This window comes from Pipistrellus kuhlii, unplaced genomic scaffold (genome assembly GCF_014108245.1).
Source record: "Pipistrellus kuhlii isolate mPipKuh1 unplaced genomic scaffold, mPipKuh1.p scaffold_m20_p_14, whole genome shotgun sequence".
Taxonomy (NCBI): Eukaryota; Metazoa; Chordata; class Mammalia; order Chiroptera; family Vespertilionidae; genus Pipistrellus; species Pipistrellus kuhlii.
This window is the reverse complement of record NW_023425449.1, coordinates 21,512,326-21,535,317: the sequence shown is the minus strand read 5'-3', so window position 1 is coordinate 21,535,317 and position 22,992 is coordinate 21,512,326. Positions and strand designations below refer to the sequence as shown.

Sequence of the window (22,992 nt, the reverse complement as noted above, 5' to 3'; positions counted from 1 at the left end):
TGTTGTATCCATGAGAGTTCACTAGAACCAGTTCTTTCCAGAAGTTTACAGAGAAAAGGCCAGAGGACTCCTATTTTAAAACACTTCCTCCATTTTGGGTCCCTGCTCCAAAGAGCAAGAAAGAGGATATAAGAAAGAAACAATTTCTGCTTACAGAGACATTGGTGGAAAATTCTAGACAATATAATATAATTCCATACAAGGCACAATACTCAAGGAAAATTCTCTACCCCTGTATCAGGGCATTCTCTACTCTCCCTTCCTGGATGGATTTCATATTCATTGATTCCCAAATCATGATAAAAACCAGCAGAATCTTTCTGGCTCAAAGTATATGATTATTGGTAATGTAAATAATATCATAATTGGCAATTCAACAGATATTTATATGTGAGTGAATTTCAGACATATTTATCTATAATTCTACCTAGTGCAAAATTCTGGATAAGAGCCAAGAATAATAACTAAAATTTTTCCATGGTGCCCAGCTGGTGTAGCTCAGTGATTGAGCATCAACCTATGAACCAGGAGGTCACAGTTCAATTCCCAGTCAGGCACATGCCCGGACTGCAGGCTCAACCCCAGTGTGGGGCATGAAGGATTCTCTCTCCATCATTGATGTTTCAGTCTCCCTCTCCCTCTCCTTCCTCTCTGAAATCAATAAAACTATTAATATATATTTTTTAAAAAAAGAAATGAATGAAAAAAAATTGTCTATGGCTTCCTTTATCTTCCAGAAGTCAAACTAGTTTGAAGGTGATGTCAAAAGACCCAGAAAGGTCCTGTGAGGATCAAAGCACCTTCAGGTCTCTGCAGACCTGCACGCTGGTTCCCCAATAGCACTGGTGAGAGGAGTATGCTTGTGCATGGGGGCTGAAAGATAGACGGGGCAGAAGATAAACTCTTAGCACAAAGAGAGACAAGTCTACAAATGAGACTGAGCCAGAATAAGAACTTGACCCAACAACAGACAAACCAGAACAAGGAAATAAGGAAAAACCAGAAACTAAAGCCCTGAGTGGAACATGTGTCTGACAATGCTCAGTAGAAACTTTGCTGAAGGCCCATATTATCAGAATCTCCACTTGGTACCATGACAAACTAAGGTTCATGCTTTTGGACTTCCTGACAACAGAAAATAGTCAGGGGCACGGCACAAATGTGGAGTCTCATATTACATCCTAAAGATGAACAGATTTGGACAGCTCAAATCCTTGGGATACAGAAAGTCCAGAGACAAGGACACATTCTTCCTAGTTTCCAAAGTTCAGTCCTTCCACTTTTAAACATTTTATAGATTTGAATTTCTTACCAAGCAAGAATGCCATCTATCAATATTATGTTCTTGGAGGGCAGAATATACAATGAGAGCCAGTGCAGAGTGGTCCAAAACGCAATCCTATGCTTCTGCCCACAGGCACATACAATAAATGGCTCCAAAACTCAGGATCTAGATCCAGGCATATCTGAATTCGTAAACAAGTCTTAACCTCAGGCAAAATTCTCAACTTCTCTGAAGAGAAAATGGAGAAAATACCTATGTCCCATGATTGTTATTTTTAATGATAAAGCAGAGATAATGCACCTAGCATGGTGCTTAGCAGTACTTTCATTAAACAAATATTGATTAAATTTATCTTAGACCCATTTTCACTAGATATACACTAAACATACTGAAAAGGTGGCACATATGCCTAAAAACATTACATTGAAAAGACTACTTTTTTTATGCAAATACATTCAGTGCTGTCTGCCTCTCTGTCTGCCTGAAATAATACATGGTCTGGACACCCATGGACATGCTCAAATTCTTTAAAAAAAAAATTAAAATGAGTACCAATTTTGGACCAGATAAAATGCTAGAGATTTTCATGTGAATTATCTTGTTCCAGCTAGGCTGCAATACATTTTATTTATTTATTTTTATTCTTTGTTAATCCTCACCTGAGGATATTTTTCCACTGATTTTTAAAGAGAGTGGAAAGGAGGAGGAGAGCAAAAAGAGATAAACATCGATATGAGAGAGACACATCGATTAGTTGCCTCCCACCTGCAATAGAGGTATGCACCCTTGACCGGAATCAAACTTGTGACCCTTCAGTCCACAGGCTGTTGTTGCTCTATTCACTGAGACAACTGGCTAGGACTGAAGTACATTTTATATTTGTCCATCTATTTTAGAATATAATGGTGGGGCTTCTGGAATCAACTTCCAAGAATTTATTTAACACCTTACAAATAGTAAAACTTGAATAAATGGAATCAATTCCTCGAGCTCTAAAAATAAAAAAAATAAAAAAAATGTTTTGAACATCTATTAATTGTCATGTGATTTGGAAGATGCCAGAATGAAATTCTGGCTACCTGCTATTCTAACAAGCCATTTTACTGTAGTAAGGCAAAAACACTGCCTAAACCAGAATATCCACTGCTCCTGGCCACGGGAATTAATTTATTGACTCAACAAACATTTATTGAGCATGCAGTAAAAAAGAATTAGATACTCTCCCTGAATACACAGAACTTATGTCATAGAGGAGTTAAAAGAACAGAAATGCATATCTGTGGAAAAATAAACAGGGAAGCATAAGCAAAATGAAGGGCTCTTGCAGGTACTGTAGTTTGATTAAGCTTACTTCATCCCAACCTCCCTTCCTCTTGCCCTATAAAAGTTGGAAAATGAAATAAATTCCCAGCCCCCTTTGAACTGACTACACAACACAATTCTAGCCAATGTGATGTGAACAGAAATGCTATGGAAAAATTTCCATCCAACACAAAAATAGAGGAATCAGGTGAGGCGTAAAAGAGAAGGGGCTATGCTGTAAAAAGCCAAGGGAAGGGAATTCTAGGAGGAAGGAATGACAAGTGTAAGATCCTGGAGAGAAGATAATCACTGGTTTGAGAAACTGAAAGGTTAACAAGGAGGTGAGTGGCAGGAGATAAGATTTGAAAAACAGATAGAGTCAGATCATGTGGGACTCTGTAGGCCATAGTAAGGCTTTTAGAGTTTATCCTAAATGGATGTGAAACCAATGCAGGACCTCAAACAAAAGAGAGTGGCAGAACCTGATTTCTTTTGGCTGCTAGGTGGGGGAATGGATTATGAAGGTTCAAGAATATAGATGAAGAGCCCAGATAGAACCACTGTGGTCCTGGTGAGATGACAGTGGCTTGGATTTAGGGAAACAAAGAAAAACAGATGCGTTTGAAATACACTTTGGAAGTATCTTGAATTGGAGGGAGAAGAGAAAAGTAAGCATGACTTCTAGGTTTCTGGCCCAAACAACCGGGAGGATGGTAATGATTATTTACAAAGTGGAAGAAATTGGGGAAGGAGCAAGAATGTGCAAAACAAAGCATTCAATCAACTCAACATCCAAAATTCCTGTTCCAGTGATCTGACTCTACTGAAGGAATGCTTCCCCATTTTACTATCATTTCACTTTTCCCCAAAGGCTGTCTTCTGAGAACCATAACTGTAGCTATAATATCAACAATATTTGGTTTCATCTGGTAGGAAAACAACAGTGGTGGAACTCAGGTGGTGGGAATTAGGACTTCAACATATTTGTTGTTGTTGTTATTAAAAGCAAAATGAGAGACTCGGCGTATGACTTGACAATTTTCATCATGGATTTTTGAAAATAAATGAACTGTGCAAATATACAAAAGTTTTTGTTTGAGACCCAAGTCTTTCATCCAGTAATGTTCCTACCAAACATACATATCTCAGTTTATAATTAAACATTTGTGTGAATAATTACTATTAGTAGCTGATTATATTTACTTTTATGTGGTCATGTGTAAATCCAGGAGTACAGCTTTGGAAGGAAGATGTCCACCCTTGGTTTGGACAACTTTGAATTTATCTCAGGTATATGTCAGTCTGGTGGTGTTGATGGCGAGAGGTGGGGGAGTGGGTATAAGGAGGGTGGTTCCCTGACTTCACACCTGATCCAGCACAAAGAATGCCATTATTAGACCCCACGGCAGATCAATTTAGGAGCATCCTGGTATAATCCCAGCAATATGTTTCTAAAACTTTCCATGTCTTTGCTTTGTAAAAGTAATTGTGAATAAAAGTGTACAGATTCAACTCAGTGTTAAACAAGCTTGGTAGTAAGCAAAAACACTCATTTCTATTCATTCTTTTTTTGGGGGTATAAAGCAGACATTTATTTATTTCATTAATATATTTTTTTCTATTGTTGATAGTATTATAGTTGTCTCCCACACTCCCTCCCCCCTCCTTTAGATCTCAGCTCAGACATCCTCTCCTTGGGGAGGTGCTCCCTGTCATCCCTCCCACTGTCCTGCAAAAATTTAAAACACTGACTCAACCAGTGTGGCCTCGTAGTTGAGTGTTAACCAGGAGGTCATGGTTTAATTCAAGGTCAGGGCACATGGCCAGGTTTCAGGTTTGTTCCCCAGTAGGAGGTATGTAGGAGGCAGCAGATCAATGATTGTCTCTCATCATTGATGTTTCTACCTTTCTCTCCTCCTTTCCTCTCTGAAATAAAACATTTTTATATAAAATTAGAAGCACTGGTGCTTTTCTTCCTAGCTCTTACCTCAATTTATAATTCTATGTTTAAGGGTGACGCTATCTGGCCCTAGCCAGTTTGGCTCAGTGGATAGAGTGTCAACCTGAGACTTGAAGAGTCCCAGGTTTGATTCCAGTAAAAGGCACATGCCTGGGTTGCATATTCATTCTCCCAGGGGAAGTGGGGAGATGAGGGTGTGTAGGAGGCAACTGATCAGTGATGGTCTCTCATAATTGATGTGTCTATCTCTCTCTTCTTCTCCCTTCCTCTCTGAAATCAATAATAATAATAATAATAATAATAATAATATATATATATATATATATATATATATATATATATATATATATATATATATTAGAGTGAAGTTATTTGATTAATGCCTCTTTCCTTCTCTAGACTGTAAATGCCACAAAGGCCTAACATAAAGTCTGGCACATACATGGTAGGTGGTCATTAAATAATGATTAAGCAGAGCTATGCGGAGTTCCCAGTCTTCTTCCAGAATGTCAGAGTTGGACGTGAAGAATGACTAAGGAAGGGCACAGACAGGAAGGGGATCTGAGCTGAGGCCCTGAGGACTGGCCATTTGTCCCCTCCCAGGACATCAATTGGGGAGCAAAGAAACACTGACCCTACAACTTTCTGTTGACTAAGCAACAACTCCACTAGAGAGAGCAGAGTTGTGACTATCATCCCACAATTTGCTATTTCAGTGCCCACATTGTCTTGGCTAACTAATTAGAAACTTCAGGTGGTTTGCCCAACCTGGGCTCTCCTGGCTCAAGAAGAAAATTCCATGACATATACAGGTTTGTTGCCATGGGGAAGAAAGACCAAGAGCAGGATTTTGACATTTTCTTCAATAAGAGAAACAAAAATTTTTAAAGAATGGGGCAGGGGGTGGGAGGCAGAACACAATGACCACTAATTTCTTCTCTGACTCAGGTAGTTCTGTTTCTATGTAAATATGCAAAGAAACAAAGAGAGAAATGAGGCCCCATAGATCCACATCCATCAATTCATCACAGCAGGAAACAAGAAAAGAAGCCAGGAGTTGCGAAATCCCTCTGAGAGTTGGCATGGGTTGCCCGAAAACTTGAATACTGTTTCTCACAGAATTTAATTATCCCCACCAGAAAAAAATAAACTTTCCAGAAAAGAGCAAGGGTTTCTTTTGTTCCGTATTTGTAAATGCAGCTCAAATTCCTTCACAGCTAAAGGTTGGATGGTTTGCTCAGAGAAGTGTTGGATTAAACTAACAAAAGTGAATATTTTGCATCTTTCACTTGGATGACCCTGCAAGTTCTAGTCCTGACCTAAGTAAGGGGCAGATGCCAAGAATAAAAATTATTTATTTGATCTTCTTCAAGCTGGCTCAGGTGATCATGTGACCATCCTGACAATTCTCCCCACAAGAGATATGAGAGGTCAAACATCCCTGGGCAGTTTTCTAGGGGTTTGAGGTTTTCTTGGCATATACCTTCTATTGTGTTCTGCCTCATGGGTTTGCATTTCCTGAAAGAATGCAATAGGAAGTATTATTGGGCTTTGGGATAGAGACCAGGTTGGAATCTAGCTCTGACATTTTCAAGCTGGGTGACCTTGGGAAAGCAATTAATGGGGTTTTGGTTTCCTCATTTGCAAAGTAGAGAAAACAAAACCTTCTCACCTTCAAGAGCTGTAAGAACAATAAGAGGCAATGCCTGTGCCGTGCATGGGACACAGGTGTTTGGTGAATGAATTCCTTAGTCTTTCAATGGAAACACCCATTCATAGGCTCACTCAACAAATTCGCTTCCAGCATTTACCGAATGCCAGGAATCGGGCTAAATTCTGGGAATATAGTAGTTAAGGCAGACAAGATTCCTACATTTATGAGCTCCTGGAGACAGACAGATATTAAACATCTCAGTACCTATATTCAGACTCTGATAAATAGTATGGTGTTGTGTTTTTTTTTTTAAATAAGACAGAACAATATGATAAAGAATAACTGGAGGAAGACGGGAGAATATAAAAGAGTATTTAAGAAAGTTTTCTTTAAAAAAATCAATCTGAGACTTGAATGACAAAACAGAACCAGTCATCCAACCTTGGGCAGGAACAAACTTGGTATTTGGGAGAGACAGAGGCAAGGCCAATGGAGCTGTAGGCAAAACAGGGTAGCAGGGTCCAGATCACAGATTCTGTAGGCCATAGAAAGAGTCTAGAACTTATGGTAATGGGAAGCCATTAGAGGACTTTAAGTGCTAGAGTCACTTAATTAGATTTGCTTGAGGGGCAGACATAGGCACAATGATGATGTACTTGTGAAACTAAAAAAAAAAAATCTGCCCTCACTAGACTGAAGAATAGCTACTAGAGGATCACGTAAAATAAAGTTATGATAGATAGTGTGGTCCAGAAATGGTTTTAGAATTGATGTGATAAAAAAAAGAAAATATCATATAACGGTTGTGATATGAGGTCACATTTAAGTGAGTGGTAGGCATTAGACTGTAGCCTTTTTATCTCTTCAAAGCAGATAAAAGAGGTAAAAAACAGAATTAGTCCTCCTGGAACAGATGTCTTCCTCCAGGAGTTTAGTGTTTAGATGCTGATACTCAATGAACTCTTGGACAGAAAGGGCCTGCATGGTGCAGGGTCAGGCATGCAGAAGACACTCAACACATTATAGTTCCTTCTCTTCTTTCCTCCTTTCCTCTTTGGACCAGAAGCCACCAGTCAAAATGGAATTCCTAAAGAATGGATATAGAGTTGCCAGAGACAAACTATAGGAAACGACCCTCTTCTAGATGAAAATGCACTGCAGGGTTGACTAAACATATATCGTGCTCCATTCTGGCTATAATGCCAATGAAAGGTTTCTCCACCAGAGGTTTACAGATTGCATGAGAGGTCAATGTATAATGCATATTATAGCACAATAACTGCTCTAATATGGTTTAAGTAAAAGAACCTGAGAATATAGTAGTGATAGGATGGGATATAGATGGGAATATTGATGTGATTAAAAAAAGAAAAAAGAAAATATCCCATCTATAGTAGTAGTGATAGTAAAAGAACGTTCAAAATAAGAATAACTCTAAATTCAAAGTTGCCGACTCAAGTGAGAATTTCAATGAAGACTGCAACCATTGTTTTCTGGCATGGGAGGGGAGCAGAGCAAAATGAAATAAAACAGCATCTTATTAGAACTGTAATTAATTGCTCTGTTTTATTTATTTATTTATTTATTATTTATTTATAAATATATTTTATTGATTTTTTACAGAGAGGAAGGGAGAGGAGAGAGAGAGCTAGAAACATCGATGAGAGAGAAACATCAACCAGCTGCCTCCTGCACACCCCCTACTGGGGATGTGCCCGCAATCAAGGTACATGCCCTTGACCGGAATTGAACCTGGGACCTTTCAGTCTGCAGACTGACGCTCCATCCACTGAGCCAAACCAGTTTCGGCTGCTCTCTGTTTTGTGTGGGTCTTGATCCAGACATCCCTAAAGATAAGGTTATATCTGGTAACATCTGCTTCCATTTTGGTCTCTGGGAATAAATGTGCTACTACTGATGAAGAGGAGGTCATTAGAAGGGAAGGGGAAAAACAAGAATGGATTAAAGGCAAAATTTCCTTTCTTTTTAAAAGAAAAATTATTGATTTTGAGAAAGAGAGAGAGAGAGAGAGAGAGAGAGAGAGAGAGAGAGAGAGAGAGAGAGAGAGAGAGAGAGAGAGAGAGAGAGAGAGAGAGAGAGAGAGAGAGAGAGAGAGAGAGAGCCATCAATTTGTTGCTCTACTTATTTATGCATTAATTGGTTGATTCTTGTGCCCTGAACATGGATTGAATTCACACCTGGGATGAGGCTCTAACCAACTGTGCTACCCAGCCAAGGCCAAAGGCAAGATTTTCAAATAAGCTTGAGATAGTGTAAAAGTCTAGTATTCGACCAAATCATCTAAAACTCAATTCCATTTATAACTAAAGTCAAGCTGGGATCCTCCTGCATTACATCTTTACCTGCACCTCAGCAGCCCCAGCCTGCAGTTTGGCTGCCTGGCCAGCCCGCCAGCCTCCGTCAGCTGTGCAGAGGCGTCAGGCAGGAAATGCTGGGAGGCACTGGGGCTAGGTGGCCTAAGCATAAAGGCCACAGATTTCTCTATTCCAACCCAGAAAAGAATTGAGATAGACCTTATCACTCCCTAAGGACACATGTTCTCTGGAATTCTTCCAGACTTTCTAGAGATGCAAATCTGAATGTTCACATCAGGGTCTTCCCTCATCGTGGACTAAGGGCTCCGTCCAAACCAGGCAAAGAGCTCTCCTTTGGGTCTGGAAAGGCCTGAAAGTGTGAACGGGGGAAATGGCACCTCGTCTCTTTAGTCTGAGGCCTGTCCTTCCCTCACACTGGTGGCCCACATCTTAAAACTTTCCTATCCCATAAGTAGGTGGCATAAAAGAGAGAGAAATGATACATGTGAAACGATCAGTTACAAAATCATCTGCTTTTGGAAGTTAAGATGCCACAGCGGCCAAAACCGGTTTGGCTCAGTGGTAGAGCGTCGGTCTGCAGACTGAAAGGTCCCGGGTTCGATTCCAGTCAAGGGCATGTACCTTGGTTGCAGGCACATCCCGGTAGGGGGTGTGCAAGAGGCAGCTGGTCGATGTTTCTCTCTCATCAACATTTCTAGCTCTCTATCTCTCTCCCTTCCTCTCTGTACAAAATCAATAAAATATATATTTTTTTTAAAAAGGTGCCCCAGCGAATGTATAAAAATCCTGTTGATGCAAAGCTCCCAAAGGCCCACCCGCCAGGCCTTGTTCACTCTGGAAAGCAGGAGAAAGCCTGGCCATGACCTGAGGGTTGCGTTCAGTGTAGAGTGACAACAAAGGCAAAATGGGGCCCTTTGTACTGCCTTAGGCCAGCTCTTGCCAGTCAGAAGTGCCAAGAGGAAGCTTCTGGAGAGAGTTTTGGACAAAGGCTACCAGCCAGACCAAGCAGCTCAATCATGGCCCAGGTCAGGGAAGGCTCCTGTAGAGTCCACACCCACATCCCCTCCCCACACAAGTGGACATGCCAGCCTGAAGTTTCCCACACAAGGGCCATGCTGATGTGACAGGTCATGAGTAACACAAGTGGCTCTTTAAATAAGTGGAGTTATTGTGCAACTAATACATATGGTGAAATAGGAAAGAATTTACTCTGTATTTTCTGTAAGAAAATAATGTGCTAGGCAATTTAAATGAATACACACAGGCAAGTTATATGGAAGGGTGTGGTATTCACTGTCATTTTCACTTAACTGCAATTCTATCTATTCTATCTATCTATCTATCTATCTGTATCTATCTATCTATACAGTAACTCCAATCAGAGTTTGACCCAAAGCATATTAGAGCAGTTATTGTGCTATATCTTAACAATCTTAAGATTCCACTGGTGTGTTTCTATTAAATAATAAAAGCTTTGTGATAGGAAATCTAAACAGGTTTTTCCCCTGCTGGATGCAACAGAAAGTACAATATGCTAATGTGCTTTATGAATTCCCAGGAGAAAAATAAAGTATATAGCAGCTTCAAACTGTTTTGATCACACAACTGCAGGACAGAAGATTTTGTTGGATCAGAGAGCTGTGTAGCATGATTTTGGAAATGCTGCTCTAGTGAATTCTATACTGCTCTACAGCATATGAGAGCTATTGTGCACCCCCTAAGAAGCTAAGAATATAAACCATGTGAAATATGAGCATATGGAATTGAAAAACATATACCACGATATATACATTAAGGAGTTAATTAATCAATAGACAATGCCTAGAAAACTTATTAATCATATTAATCAATGAGGATGTACTAAAATAAATTAAATACACTTGGCCAAGCAAAACAAGGTCTTTAGCTTCAATATAAATCCCTTGCTTTCCCCAAAGGAAACGAGCGTAAGTCAAAGCCCCGTGGCAAGTGAGTGCATGCTCAGGACTAAAGTACCCTGCCAAGAACAATTCATACTAGCCCTTTACTATGGAAATAAAATATAAAACTCTTCCCGCAGCCAAGAGTTCCATTAGAAAATGAAAAAACCAGCCTCGGCACAGATACAAACGCTCGCCCTTTATGCTCCCAGCCAACTTTCCGGCTCTGGGTTCCTTTGGTGCTGTGCCCACTGCAGAGCTGAGGAGGTAGGAAGGGCGTCTAACACAGGCTACATGAGCCAACAAGGCTTCCGTGACTTGCAGAGCACAGCACCTGGGAGCCTACACCTCCTGGTATGAACAGGGTGTTCAAATTGGGGGCGTGGGTGGGGGGCAGAGTCAACCCCTAAGCAGAACAGCAAGGCACTCAACATCCTCTTATAGCATATTTCGGTATAAATAAATAAAGTAACAATTTGAGTATGTGTGTGTATACTAGTATACATATATATACATGTGTATATATGTACATGTACATATATGTGTGTGTATATATATATATACACACACATACATACACAAACAAGATGTCTAGAAGCATATAAATCAAGATGTTAAAGTGCTACACGTCACCGCATGTCAATTATACTTCAATAAAGTTGTTTAAAATTTAACAGTGGTTGTCTCTGAGTTAGGAAAGATTATAGGCGATAATAATTTTTTTCTGCTTGTCTGTGTTTTCCAACATTTCTTGACTATGTATGCACTACTTTCGTACTAAAAACATGTAACAATTATTTTCGAAAAATCTTACACAATTCGTTCAACCTTTCTTATGTTTGTGCAGTTCTTTGTGCTTCATCTAGAGTTTCTCCATATTTAATCCCTAAACCTGCAGACAGAATGCGGTCATCATTCCAGACAGGAGGAACCGGCTCCGCGCTGTTACGGAATTTATTCCACGTCAACGAGGAGCTAGTAACCAGTAGAGCCAAATTGTGAATCCAGCTCTCTTCCCACAGGAACAGACTTCGTGCAGGACGGAAGTAGAATTATTAGATAAGATTTATGCAAAAAGAATCATGTTTTCAAGCTCGGTGTTGGTTCAGGGAAGAAATGTGAAAAACCAAGGAAGGTTTGGAGACCCAGGAGGCACAGTGAGAGGAGTAGGAAGACTTTCCCTCCTCGTTGCTACATCAGGCCCTTTGGGCTTCATTTCAACCCCATTCAGAAAGGGAAAAGGAAATTTGGAAGAAAAAAAAAATGGGACCAAACACTTGGGGTGACAAAGTACATACAGGTGGCACCAACAATGAAATAAAGTGAGAGGTATTCAGACTCCGCTGTCTTGGAGGTACCTTCATTCCTGCCGCGGCCGCAGGGCCACTGGGGTCCACGGCCTGGATGTGGCATGGCTTGCTTCCTCGCACCACAAAGCCCCAGCCAACAGCATCACCAACAATCTAGAGAGGAAAACCGCAGTGAGCGATCAGCAGAAGGCCCCTGGCAATTCTCCCGACCTCCCCAGAGACAGAGAGCCAGCCCAGGATGAAGTGCCAGCAGTGGCAGATCTCTTCTGTCTCATCTCTACCCTGTCAGGAGTGGAAGGAACGCTCTGCTTCTGTTATAAACACAGGCATCTCCATGCAGAAACTGTGGTCGGGAAACACTTGTTTGGCAGAAAACAGCTTCAGTAGAGGCCCTGATCAATAAATACCAGGCAGGTTGCCTCTCTCTCAGGCCACTATACAATTTCATCAGATAAGAAGGATAAAAAGTCTTAAACACATGCTTGAATCTTCTCTCCATATCCAGTTTCAACTGGGTTTGCTCTTTCCCCCTAAATTCAAATGATACTTTCTTGATGATCTGCTATGTCACTATAGTTTAAAATAGTAATTTAAATTACTAATGGAAAGAAATAGGAAGAGTCTTGGCTTTCCTGAAACACAATATTCTACCAACAAAAGAAATTGAAAGGGTACATAAAGCTCACAATTTACAAGAAGATGCTGTTCTAAAAGTTATTTGAAGCCAGAAGGTGCCTTTTCCTATAGAATCATTGTTAGAAATAGTAATTCCATCCCTGGGCGGCTCCTAGTCATGTCTTTGACTAAAGTATAGATGAAATATTGTACATTCACAATCAATTCCTAGCAAGGCAATGAAATTTAAAACCATCATCAGGGATGGAGACAGGTTGAAGGGGGTTAAGGAGGGTGGAAAGGGACCATATGTAATACTTTCAACAATAAAGAATTTAAAAAATAATAGTTTAAAAAATCAGGAACAAAACCAAAACCAAACAAAACAAATTTAAAACCAAAAAGAAATACTTTAAAAATACAATCAAGCCTGGCTGGCTTGGCTCAGTGATTGAGCGCTGACCTATGAACCAGGAGGTCACAGTTCGATTCTCAGTCAGGGCACATGGTCCAGGTTTCTGGCTTAATCTCCAGTAGGGGGCATGCAGGAGGCAGCCAATCAATGATTCTCTTTCTTCATTGATGTTTCTAACTCTCTCTCCCTCTTCTAAAATCAATTTAAAAATATATTTTTTAAAAATGCAATCAGCCAAAACCAGTTTGGCTCAGTAGATAGAGTGTTGGCCAGTGGACTGACGGATCCCAGGTTCGATTCCAGTCAAGGGCATGTACCTTGGTTGCGGGCACATCCCCAGTGGGGAGTGTGCAGGAGGCAGCTGATCTATGTTTTTCTCTCATCGATGTTTCTAATTCTCTATCCCTCTCTTTTCCTCTCTGTAAAAAATCAATAAAATATTTTTTTAAATGCAATCAATTGTCTCTTGAATGCTAGATACCGAGAAAAGGCAGGAAAACCTATGACATTTCTGTGTATATTCTCAAAAAGACAGGCACATGATTGATTTTAGGTTTTCTGTCATTAGTTCAGAATACCTAGTTTCACCCCCAAATACAGTTTAACTTTTCCCCTGAGATAGATGTGTTAGCAGTGTGTTTTCATATTTACTGGCTATGACTGGGACCATCCTATTGTACAATAGCTCCTCAGTGTCCAGAATGGGAAGTAGTCCTGGACAGACGTTTGCAGTGTAAATGAGTGTGCAAAGATCTTTCTTCCCCACTAAATCCATAAAGTAAAGTTAGAAAAGGAGAAGTGTTTGTTTAAAAGTGGCAATTGAGGGAGATGTGAAGAGACTGAAGGGGATGGAGAGAGGGTGAGGTTCTGTCAAGCAGGAGTGGGAAGAACACTGAGGGACCTCCAAGAAGGGGCAGGTGGTCAGGAGATGCTCACAGGTACCCAGTGCCCCCCAATCAGGTGTGTGTAACAGTTAACATAACTCAAGACATGTTAACACGGTCAAAAGCACCACTCCTTATAGTAGGACAATTTATCCCACAGTTTTCTTTCTCTGTCTAAAGATTCCCTAATGTCTTAAACAATTTAAGTAGAACTAACTGTAACCCAGAAGAAATTATTGACTATTGTACTACCATTTGCCCTAAAATCTGTAATTATATTACACAATAGGAAGCTTTTTTTAAGGACACATCAAAAGGAGTTTAAAATGCTGTATTAATAATAAATCATGTCATTTTAGTGCCTAAGGATCAAAAAAGCCCACTATTATAATTATGCCAAAAACAAAAAGAAAAATTAAGAGGTTCTTCCATTCCATCTGTAAAATACCCTTTGGCACACTGACATGTAGACATGGCCCAGAAAAATGAGCAGCACAGGAAAAACAAAAACAAATAATGAGCCTACTGTGAATGTCTTCCTGGCATACGGTGCTCCGGGAGTCAGGAGTTCCTCAGAAGTGACGGGCCTCTTCAATACTGTAGACAAACACAAAAGAAAGGTGCACCCTTCATTCATTCATTCATTCATTCATTCTTTCAGCAAACACTTTCCCGAATGCCTCATATGTGACCAGCAGGGAGCAAAAGGGGGAAAGAAAGATCCCTGCCTCACAGTTATAATCCAGCCAAGTAAAGACAGAAAATATTAGCAAACATAAATAAGCCCATACCTAACTTGCAGAGCTATGGAAAAAAGAGTAAATGAACTAGGTAAAGGGAAACAAGGAGTAGATTAAGGAGTGGGCCAACATCCATCCCCACTTGCAGTAACAAGTGTTATTTTCTTCTGATGAGAACTTTTAAGACCTACTCTCCTAGCAATTTTCAAATACACAATGCAATGCTATTAACTATAGTCACCATGCTGTACATTATATCCACAGAACTTATTTATTTTATGACTAGAAGTCTGTCCACCTTCTAGTTTGACCACCTTCTTCCATTTTGCCCACCCCCCATCTCTGGCAACCACCAATCTGTTCCCTATATCTATGAGTTTGATTTTTAGATTCCACATATAAGTAAGATCATATAGTATTTGTCTTTCTCTGATTGACTTATCTCTTAGTATAATACCATCCATCTTATTGCAGATGGCAGGACTTCTTTTTCATGGCTAAATAACATTTCTATATTTTTATATAATTTACATAATTATATAATTCACACACTTATGGGTGCTGGGAACCCACAGATCTTTGCATCAGTTGCAGTCTGGGGAATACTGATGTGCTGCTCAAACCCTCCTTCAGGACTGACTGAGGGGCTCCTCCCAGTTGCCAGAACTGCTAATGGCAGACAGCCTTCAGATGCTAATGCTCTCAATTGTTTGGGCAACTATTTCTCTTGCTTAAGGTCACACCCTCTTCCCAGGGGCAGCCAACACCTAATGACTAATCAGCATGAAGGTACAAAGGCCTGGCCATCACACCTGAAATTTGGACAACTGTGAAGGACTATCCCAAATCCACAGCTCCCCTTGGAGTTAGCTGCAGTCCCTGCTGAGAGGTCTTGCAGCTCTGCTTTCCTCTGCCCGGCCCTACATCCCTCCTTCCAATAAACAGTTTTGACCTTAAGGACACACGATTAATAAGATCCCCACACACTAGTCTCCCTCAGTCTGAGAATCTGCTCCCCAGGGAACCCAGCCCGCACATCTGCCCAAGTCCCTCAGGTCATAGTCAGAAAGAGGAGACTGCCTTTCCACCACTCACCAGACTTGGGGTTGCAGAGCACAGGGGGGCTGCTGCTGAGGGTGGGGCTGCTGCTGAAGTAGCCACTGCTGCCACAGCTGCTCATGCTGCTCCTCCTCACGGCAGACACGATCTTGATCTCCTTGCTGGGGCTGACTGCGGGTGGGAAGACACAAGGACACTGAGGGTGGTGGTCTTGGTTCCCTAGAGCACATGGGCTTTCAGCCGCCAGATACAGAGGCCAGTTACCTGTGCCAGGGAAAGCATTCTGGCTTCTGAGTGAGAAAAGCAAGGATTTGAGTAGCAACTCCGTCATTTACCAACTGCATAACTTGAGGCCATTTCCTTCAGTTCTCCGAGCCTCAATTTACCCAACTATAACGTGATAATAATACTCTATCAAAGATTGGTGCATAAAGTGGATTATATAATGTATGTGCAAGTACTCAGCTACATGAAATGTTACTTTAAGAACCACTAAGCCCATGCTGAGCAGGCCCTGGAAGGAAGGAAATTAAGTGTTGCTATACACTTAACCAATTAACAGTATTGATAAATGCCTCCTGCTTTCCTATGAAATCATGAATCACCCAGAGCCATGGAAGAGGAGACTAAAATACACAGCGCATATTTAGGCTTTGAAAGTGTATATGAGACAGAGGCTTCAATGATCTTATCTGGCTCTCTCTGCCATGAAGTTGGCTGGTTCTCAAAGGAGAGGAGAGTCAGGTATATATGATGAATGAATGAAGCCATGAAGGAAATGCAGCTTAGTGCCTGGCACATGAGAAGCACAAAATAAAAGCTGTTTTTATGGTAGCCATGGTTACTATATCCTCATTCTCATCATCATTACTTATTCTGTTGGGCCCATTAAAAAAACAAAACAAAAAGAAAAAACAGACAAAACTTACCACTAGTGAGAATGTGAATAGTTATTCTGAATTTACAGAAGACAGTGCTGTAGGGCACCCATAAAATGGGGAGAATAAAAGTCTTTCCTCTTCAAGTTATTGTGAGAATTAAATGTGCAATCAAGCTTGACTCACTGATAGGGGCACAGAACATTCTCAATACAGTCCTCATCACCACTCCCTATCCACAGCCAAGACCCCCATGGACGTTTTGTCCTCAGGTTAAGCCCAGAGCATTCAGACCTTAGGCCAACCACAGTCAATGCCAAGTTTTCAGAGGAGCTGATACCCGTTTACACTCCTCAGCCTCTTACACAGAATGACACATCAGGCTAACCTCTTCTGGATGAATGCGATTATCTTTGAGAACATCAGTCACCATCATTTCTGTGAGGCTTCACTATCAGTATGCGACTGTTTGATCTTACATGTAATAACCCAGGCTATTGTGCTTTATGAGCTAATGTCTGCTTTACATAGTGTCACCCTTTCATAAGTGATTAATAACTAGTTGCCTTTTTTTTTTTTTTTTTTCCTGAGGGAAGCATGGACTGGAAGGATAACCAGCTGCCTTTTAGTTGCATATGCCCTCAGAAGTCTTTATTCATCCTTAAAATATATGGCTTTCCAATGCTTAGAACACTGTATAACTAATGACAACAATTGTTTACAAATGAAAAGTAAATAAGGTATGACAGCTTAAGAGGTGTTCTTTTTATTTATTTATCGGGGTGACATTGGTCAACATGCACATATAGGTTTCAGGTCTTCAGAATTTTTCTATAACTCAAATACATAATTTTATAAAATAGACTTCATGATAATCTAATTTGACTCCCCAAGAACAATTTGGTTGTTGTTTTCTTTTGCATGCTTCTTGGTCATGAATAAATAAAAATTTGCTAGAGAACAGAATTTCACAAAGGGGAGTTATTACTATTATATATTATTTCTCAAAAGACAAAATCATGTGATTGGCTTAGCAATGGAACTGACCTACCTGACATGAAACTGGTAGATTTCCGGTTGTCGTGGCTCTGCTTCCTCAGGCAGAAGGGACTGTCGTGAGTTTCCTGGGAAGAGGATTTTTCATTGAGCAGCTCCATGAGTCTTCGCCTCCGCCGGAAGTTCATTCTGAACTGGTAGAGAAGATTGCTGTCCACAAATGGGTGCTTGTTGGACACTGAGGAGAAGAAACAACAGATGAGGACTATCTGATGTCCTGGCCATGGAGTACTTCAGCCAGAAGACTCCAGCCAAAAGGCTTAAAGATGGAATTTAGAGCTTCTGCTCAAGATAGTGCATGGATAAATGCAATACGCGCATCCTCCCACAACCATATAAAAAATACAACTAGACTATAGAACAATCTAACTGAAACTCCTGAAATCTAGCTGAACAGAAGTCCTACAACCAAAGATATAAATAAGCCACATAGAGGCTGGTAGGAGGGACAGAGACACAATACGGCCTTGTCCCACACCCACATGTGGTGGATAAAAACATACCCACAAGGCAGGGGGCACACCTGGAGTGACCAGCTCAGATGAACAAGAAGTCTGTGCCATGGGACTCTACAGGATGCCTACTACAATACATTGGGCCACTTTATCAAGCCCACGAGATGTAGCAGCTCTACCTAATATGTATATAGGTAGGCTGCGAAATTAAGAAAACAAAGAAACTATGAATTTAGTACTGGTTTAAGTGCTTTATATGTATTAATTCTTTAAATTATTACAGCAGCCTAGGATAAAGATAAACCCAGAGAAGATTCCAGTTAGTGGCAGAGGTAGAAGTAGGACCACAGCATATGACTCCAAGAGTTCAAGTTCCAAACCACTACTCTGCACTTCCTCTATGACAAGTAATTCCTGTGCTTGTTTAGGTTGTCATGGAGAACTGAAATAGCAACAGTCTTTACACTGTAAACTAAACAGACAATAGCCACATAGCACATTGCCAATATAAGATCTACATTTATGTTAATGCCAAAATAATTATTGGGATATTAAACACTGGGTACATGGTCTCAAAAAGTAGTCCTATTCCACATGCCTAAAGTTATAAAATGTGGGATTAAGCCTATTTTTCTGTGTGTTTTTAACTTGATGTTATTTATACTGTAATAAATTTCTTTTAATAGCAAAAGGCAGTCAGAAATCCTGCATCTTTGAAATAAATCTAGAAGGTTCATTTGTTTGTTTATTTTGCTTGAATTTTCAGCAAGACAAGTCAAAACATGGTTTTATTCTTAGAGATTATGCATTTTGTAGCAGCTTTACTAAGATACAATTCACATAACATATAATTCACCCATTTAACATTACAGTTCCATGGCTTTTAGTATATTACCACAGTTGTGCATCCCATCATCACATTAATTTTTATATCTTCATCACCCAAAAAAGAAACCCCTCAATCCTTAGGAGTCACTTCCAATCTACCCATATCCCCTAGTCCTAGGCAATCACACTAACCTACAATCTGTCTCTATATAGTTGAGTATTCTGGGCATTTCATATAAATAGAAACATACAATATAAGGTTCAGTGTGACTGGCTTCTTTCACTTAGTATAATGTTTACAAAGTTCATCCATGTTCACCCATGTTGTAGCATGTGACAGTACTTCACTCCCTTTTATTGTCAAATAATGAATAATATTCCATTGTATGGAGATACCACATTTGCTTACCTGTGCATCAATTGATGAACATGTTTCCACTTAGTGGTTATGAATAATACTGCTATTAACACTCAAGTACACATTTTTGTGTGGACATACATCATCTTTTCCTTTGGATTTAAAGCTAGGAGTAGAATGGGAAGATTATATGGTAACCCTATATTTAATGATTTGAGGAATTGCTGGACTTTTCTCCAACTGGGATACTCCATTTTACATTCTCATTTACAGCAGTGTAGGCTGGTTCCAGTTTCTCCACATTCATACGAACATTTGTCATTGTTCATTTTTTTATTATACTTATCCTACTGGGTGTGAAGTGGTATCTCACTGTGGTTTTGATTTGCATTTCCCTGATGGTTAATGATGTTGAGCATGTTTCTATGGGCTTACTCTCCATTTATGTTTTCTTTTTCTTTATTTTTTTAATTTAGCCAAAGAATTTATTTATTTATTTATTTATTTATTTATTTATTCCCCCTTATTTTCTTTTATTAAATTATTATCTGTGTATATAACTTACCATTGCCCCTCCTCCCATACATACCTTCCCTCCCCAGAGTTTTGTGTCCATTGGTTGTACTTATATGCATGTATACAAGTCTTTCGGTTGATCTATTATCTTCTCCAGATCTCCCTACCCTCCCCGCTGTAATTTGACAGTCTGCTTGTTGCTTTACTGTCTCTCATTTACATGTTTTCTATGGAGAACTGTCTATCCAGATTCTTTGTCCATTTTTTAAAATTGGGCTATCTTTTTAATAATGAATTTTATTTCATTTTTTTAATTGCATTTTCAATTACAGTTTACATTCAATATTATTTTGTATTAGCTTCAGGAGTACACCATAGTGATTAGGCAATCACATATTTTACAAAGTGTTCCCTCTGATATTTCCAGTACCCACCTGGCACTGTACATAGTTATTACAATATTATTGACTATATTCCCTATGCTGTACTCTGCATCCCTGTGACTATCATGTACTACCCATTTATACTTCTTAATCACTTCACCTTTTTCACTTAGTCCCTCAAATCCCTTCCTATCTGGCAACCATCAGTTTGTTTTCTGCATCCATGAATCTGTTTTTATTTCATATATTCATTTATTTTGTTCTTTAGAGTCCACATATCAGTAAAATCATATGGTGTTTACATTTCTCTGCTGACTTATTTCCTTAGCATAATAACCTCTAAGTCCATCCACGCTGTCACAAATAGATTATATATTGATATGTTTTAGGTTCCTAGCAAAATTGGGCAGAAAGTACAGAGTTCTCATGTACTCTCTGCCCCCCTGACACAGCCTCCCCAATCAATTATCAAAAATCTTGCAGTTAGTTACAACTGATGAACCTACATTGACACATCATTATCATCAAAAGTCCATACTTTACATTAGGGCTCATCTTTGGTGTGGTACATTCTATGAATTTAGGTTAGTGTAGAATGGTACTAGTATATATCTACCCTTACAGTATCTGATAGAATAGTTTCACTGTCCAAAAAATCTTCCATTCTCTGCCTATTCATCCCTCCATCCTCCCTAACCTTGGCAACCACCCATCTTTTTATTGTCTCCGTAGTTTTGTCTTTTCCAGAATCTTATGTGGCTGACATATAGTTATAGAGGCCTTTTCAGATTGGCTTCTTTCACATAGTAATAGGCATTTAATGTTCCTCATTGTCTTTTTATGGCTTAATAGCTCATTTACTTTTAGTACTGAATAATATACCATTGTATGGATGTATCATGATTTATTTAACCATTCACCCCCTGAAGGACACTTGGTTGCTTACAAGTTTAGGTAAGTATAAATAAAGCTGCTATAAACATTCGTGTGCAGACTTTTGTGTGAATGTAAGTTTTCAAATCCTCTGGATAAATATGAAGAAGCATGACTGCTGGATCATATTGTAAGTCTGTTTAGTTTCATAAGAAACTGCTAAGCCATCTTCCAAAGTGGCTGTATGGCTCTGAATTCCTCCAGCAGTGTCAAATCTTTTTGATTTGCAATTCCCTAATGACATATGATGTGAAGCATCTTTTCATATATTTGTTTTCCATATGTATATTTTCTTTGGTGACATGTCTGTTCAAGACTTTGGTCCATTTTTTAAATCAGATTGTTCATTTTCTAATTGTTGAGTTTTGAGTTCTTTGTTGTATTTTTAATAACAGTCCTCTTTCAGATACGTCTTTTGCAAATATTTTCTCCCATTCTGTGGCTTGGCTCCTCATTCTCTTCATGGGTTGTCTTTTTATTATTAAGTTGTAATAGCTCTTCATATATTCTAGATACGAGCCCTTCATTGGATATATTGTTTCCAAATATTTTCTTCCATTCTGTGAGTTGTCTTTTCACTTTCTTGATGGTATCCTCTGAAGTAAAAAGGTTTTTAATTCTGATGATGTCTATTTTTATCTTTTTATCTGTTTAAATTTATTTTTTCTTTTGTCACTTGTGTCTTTGGTATTGTGTCTAAGAAACCATTTTATATGCATTTAGAAATAACAATTTTTAAAACAGTTCTTTATGTAAACATGAAGAAAAGTGCACTGTGTATGAACTGGCAAAATGGTAACACTTCGTAAATATAGATACATGCCTGAATGTTTTATGTAAATATATTGTTTATTTAGAGCTTAATTGTGGAAGATAAATGAAGATTGGGGTGAAGGAATTTATTAGCACCTTTAAATCCAGTTCCAGTTTGTAAAATAGCTTAGTTTTCTAATAAAAGTAAAAAAAAAAAAAAGTTTTACATGTTCATTTTTAAAAACTGAAAAATATAGAAAAGCTCCCCTGTTTTGAACAAAATAGAACTATCTTTCTACCTACCTACCTAATATGTTGAGCAAAAAAATAGGGATGGAAAATACCAAACTTGAAGGAGAGGAACATTCTCCACCCTTTCCAGCATTTAAATATTGATGCATTCTTATCCATTTATAGTAAGAATACCTACAGGCTAATCATGTAAAAAGAATTCCTCATTACTCAAAGAGCTAGGAGTACTAAGAAAAGTTACATAACCAATTCTTGTTCTAGATAAGCTTAAAATCTAGCAGAAAACAAAACATGCTCATCTGTAACTGTAGTACAAGATAGAAATCTCAAGTTCCTAAGGAAATTTTACATAAATTGCTATGGAAATTCACCCATGGGTGAAACAAGATTCATTAAAAGTTGTCACTAACTGAAAAAAATAAATGCACACATATAAGAAGCTTTTTTGGGAGCCTCAAAGAAAAACCCAAATCAACAGTCAACTCCAAAGAATGAAAAGCTAAAAGTTCAGCGTAACTTAACAAAGAACCTTAGAAGATTCCTTCTGCTTAGAAATGATGGCTCAGCCTCCTGTGTCTTACAGATTAACAAAGTGAACGTTTGAATGATTTTTTTAAGATGTACTGTGATCCTCCATTAATGAGCCTTTAGAGTGCTTTCCATATTTTTTTTTACATCATAAAGATAATATCATTTTTTTAAATATTCCAATAAATATCTTATAATTCCTATAATTTTGGGGGGGAAATGTAAAGACAGTGAGACAATATGCCCAACTGGTTAGTAGAAGAGACACTGTTAGCACCCAGCTCTCAACACCAAATCAAATGTTCTTTCCATTACCCTGCGACACAACCCAGGTGGTCACATGTAGTGTCATCTTGGTTTCTGTGACAGGTGCTCTGTCATCTCAGCCCACCAATGTCTAATGAAAGTCCAATGTCCACTCACTGCCTTCTCTAGCCCACTCTGCTGAGATTCAGTCATAATAATGAAATGAGGAGCTCACTATTTACCACTATACTAAACACTTTATAAACATTATATTATCTGCACAATAACTTGGTAGTGTGGTATTACTGTTATTTTCATTTTACAGTG

General features: G+C 39.1%; 1 protein-coding gene across 3 annotated transcripts in view; it reads right to left on the bottom strand.

Moving 5' to 3' along the window:
• The window catches only part of DEPTOR (DEP domain containing MTOR interacting protein), a 119,221-nt gene that overhangs the window by 16,472 nt on the left and 79,757 nt on the right, over positions 1 to 22,992 (bottom strand). The window contains exons 5-9 of one of the 3 annotated variants that reach the window (XR_004987733.2): positions 17,409 to 17,591; positions 15,516 to 15,650; positions 14,207 to 14,277; positions 12,453 to 12,569; positions 11,815 to 11,919 (exon numbers count right to left, since the gene is read on the bottom strand). Coding sequence is in view for 2 of the 3 variants with exons in the window: in XM_036436872.2 (XP_036292765.1) it covers positions 11,755 to 11,919; positions 14,207 to 14,277; positions 15,516 to 15,650; positions 17,409 to 17,591 (554 nt within the window). In the remaining variant the exon portion in view is untranslated. Of the gene's footprint in view, positions 1 to 11,754; positions 11,920 to 12,452; positions 12,570 to 14,206; positions 14,278 to 15,515; positions 15,651 to 17,408; positions 17,592 to 22,992 lie in introns of those variants that run through there. The other 2 variants (XM_036436872.2, XM_036436873.2) reach the window with 2 other exon arrangements.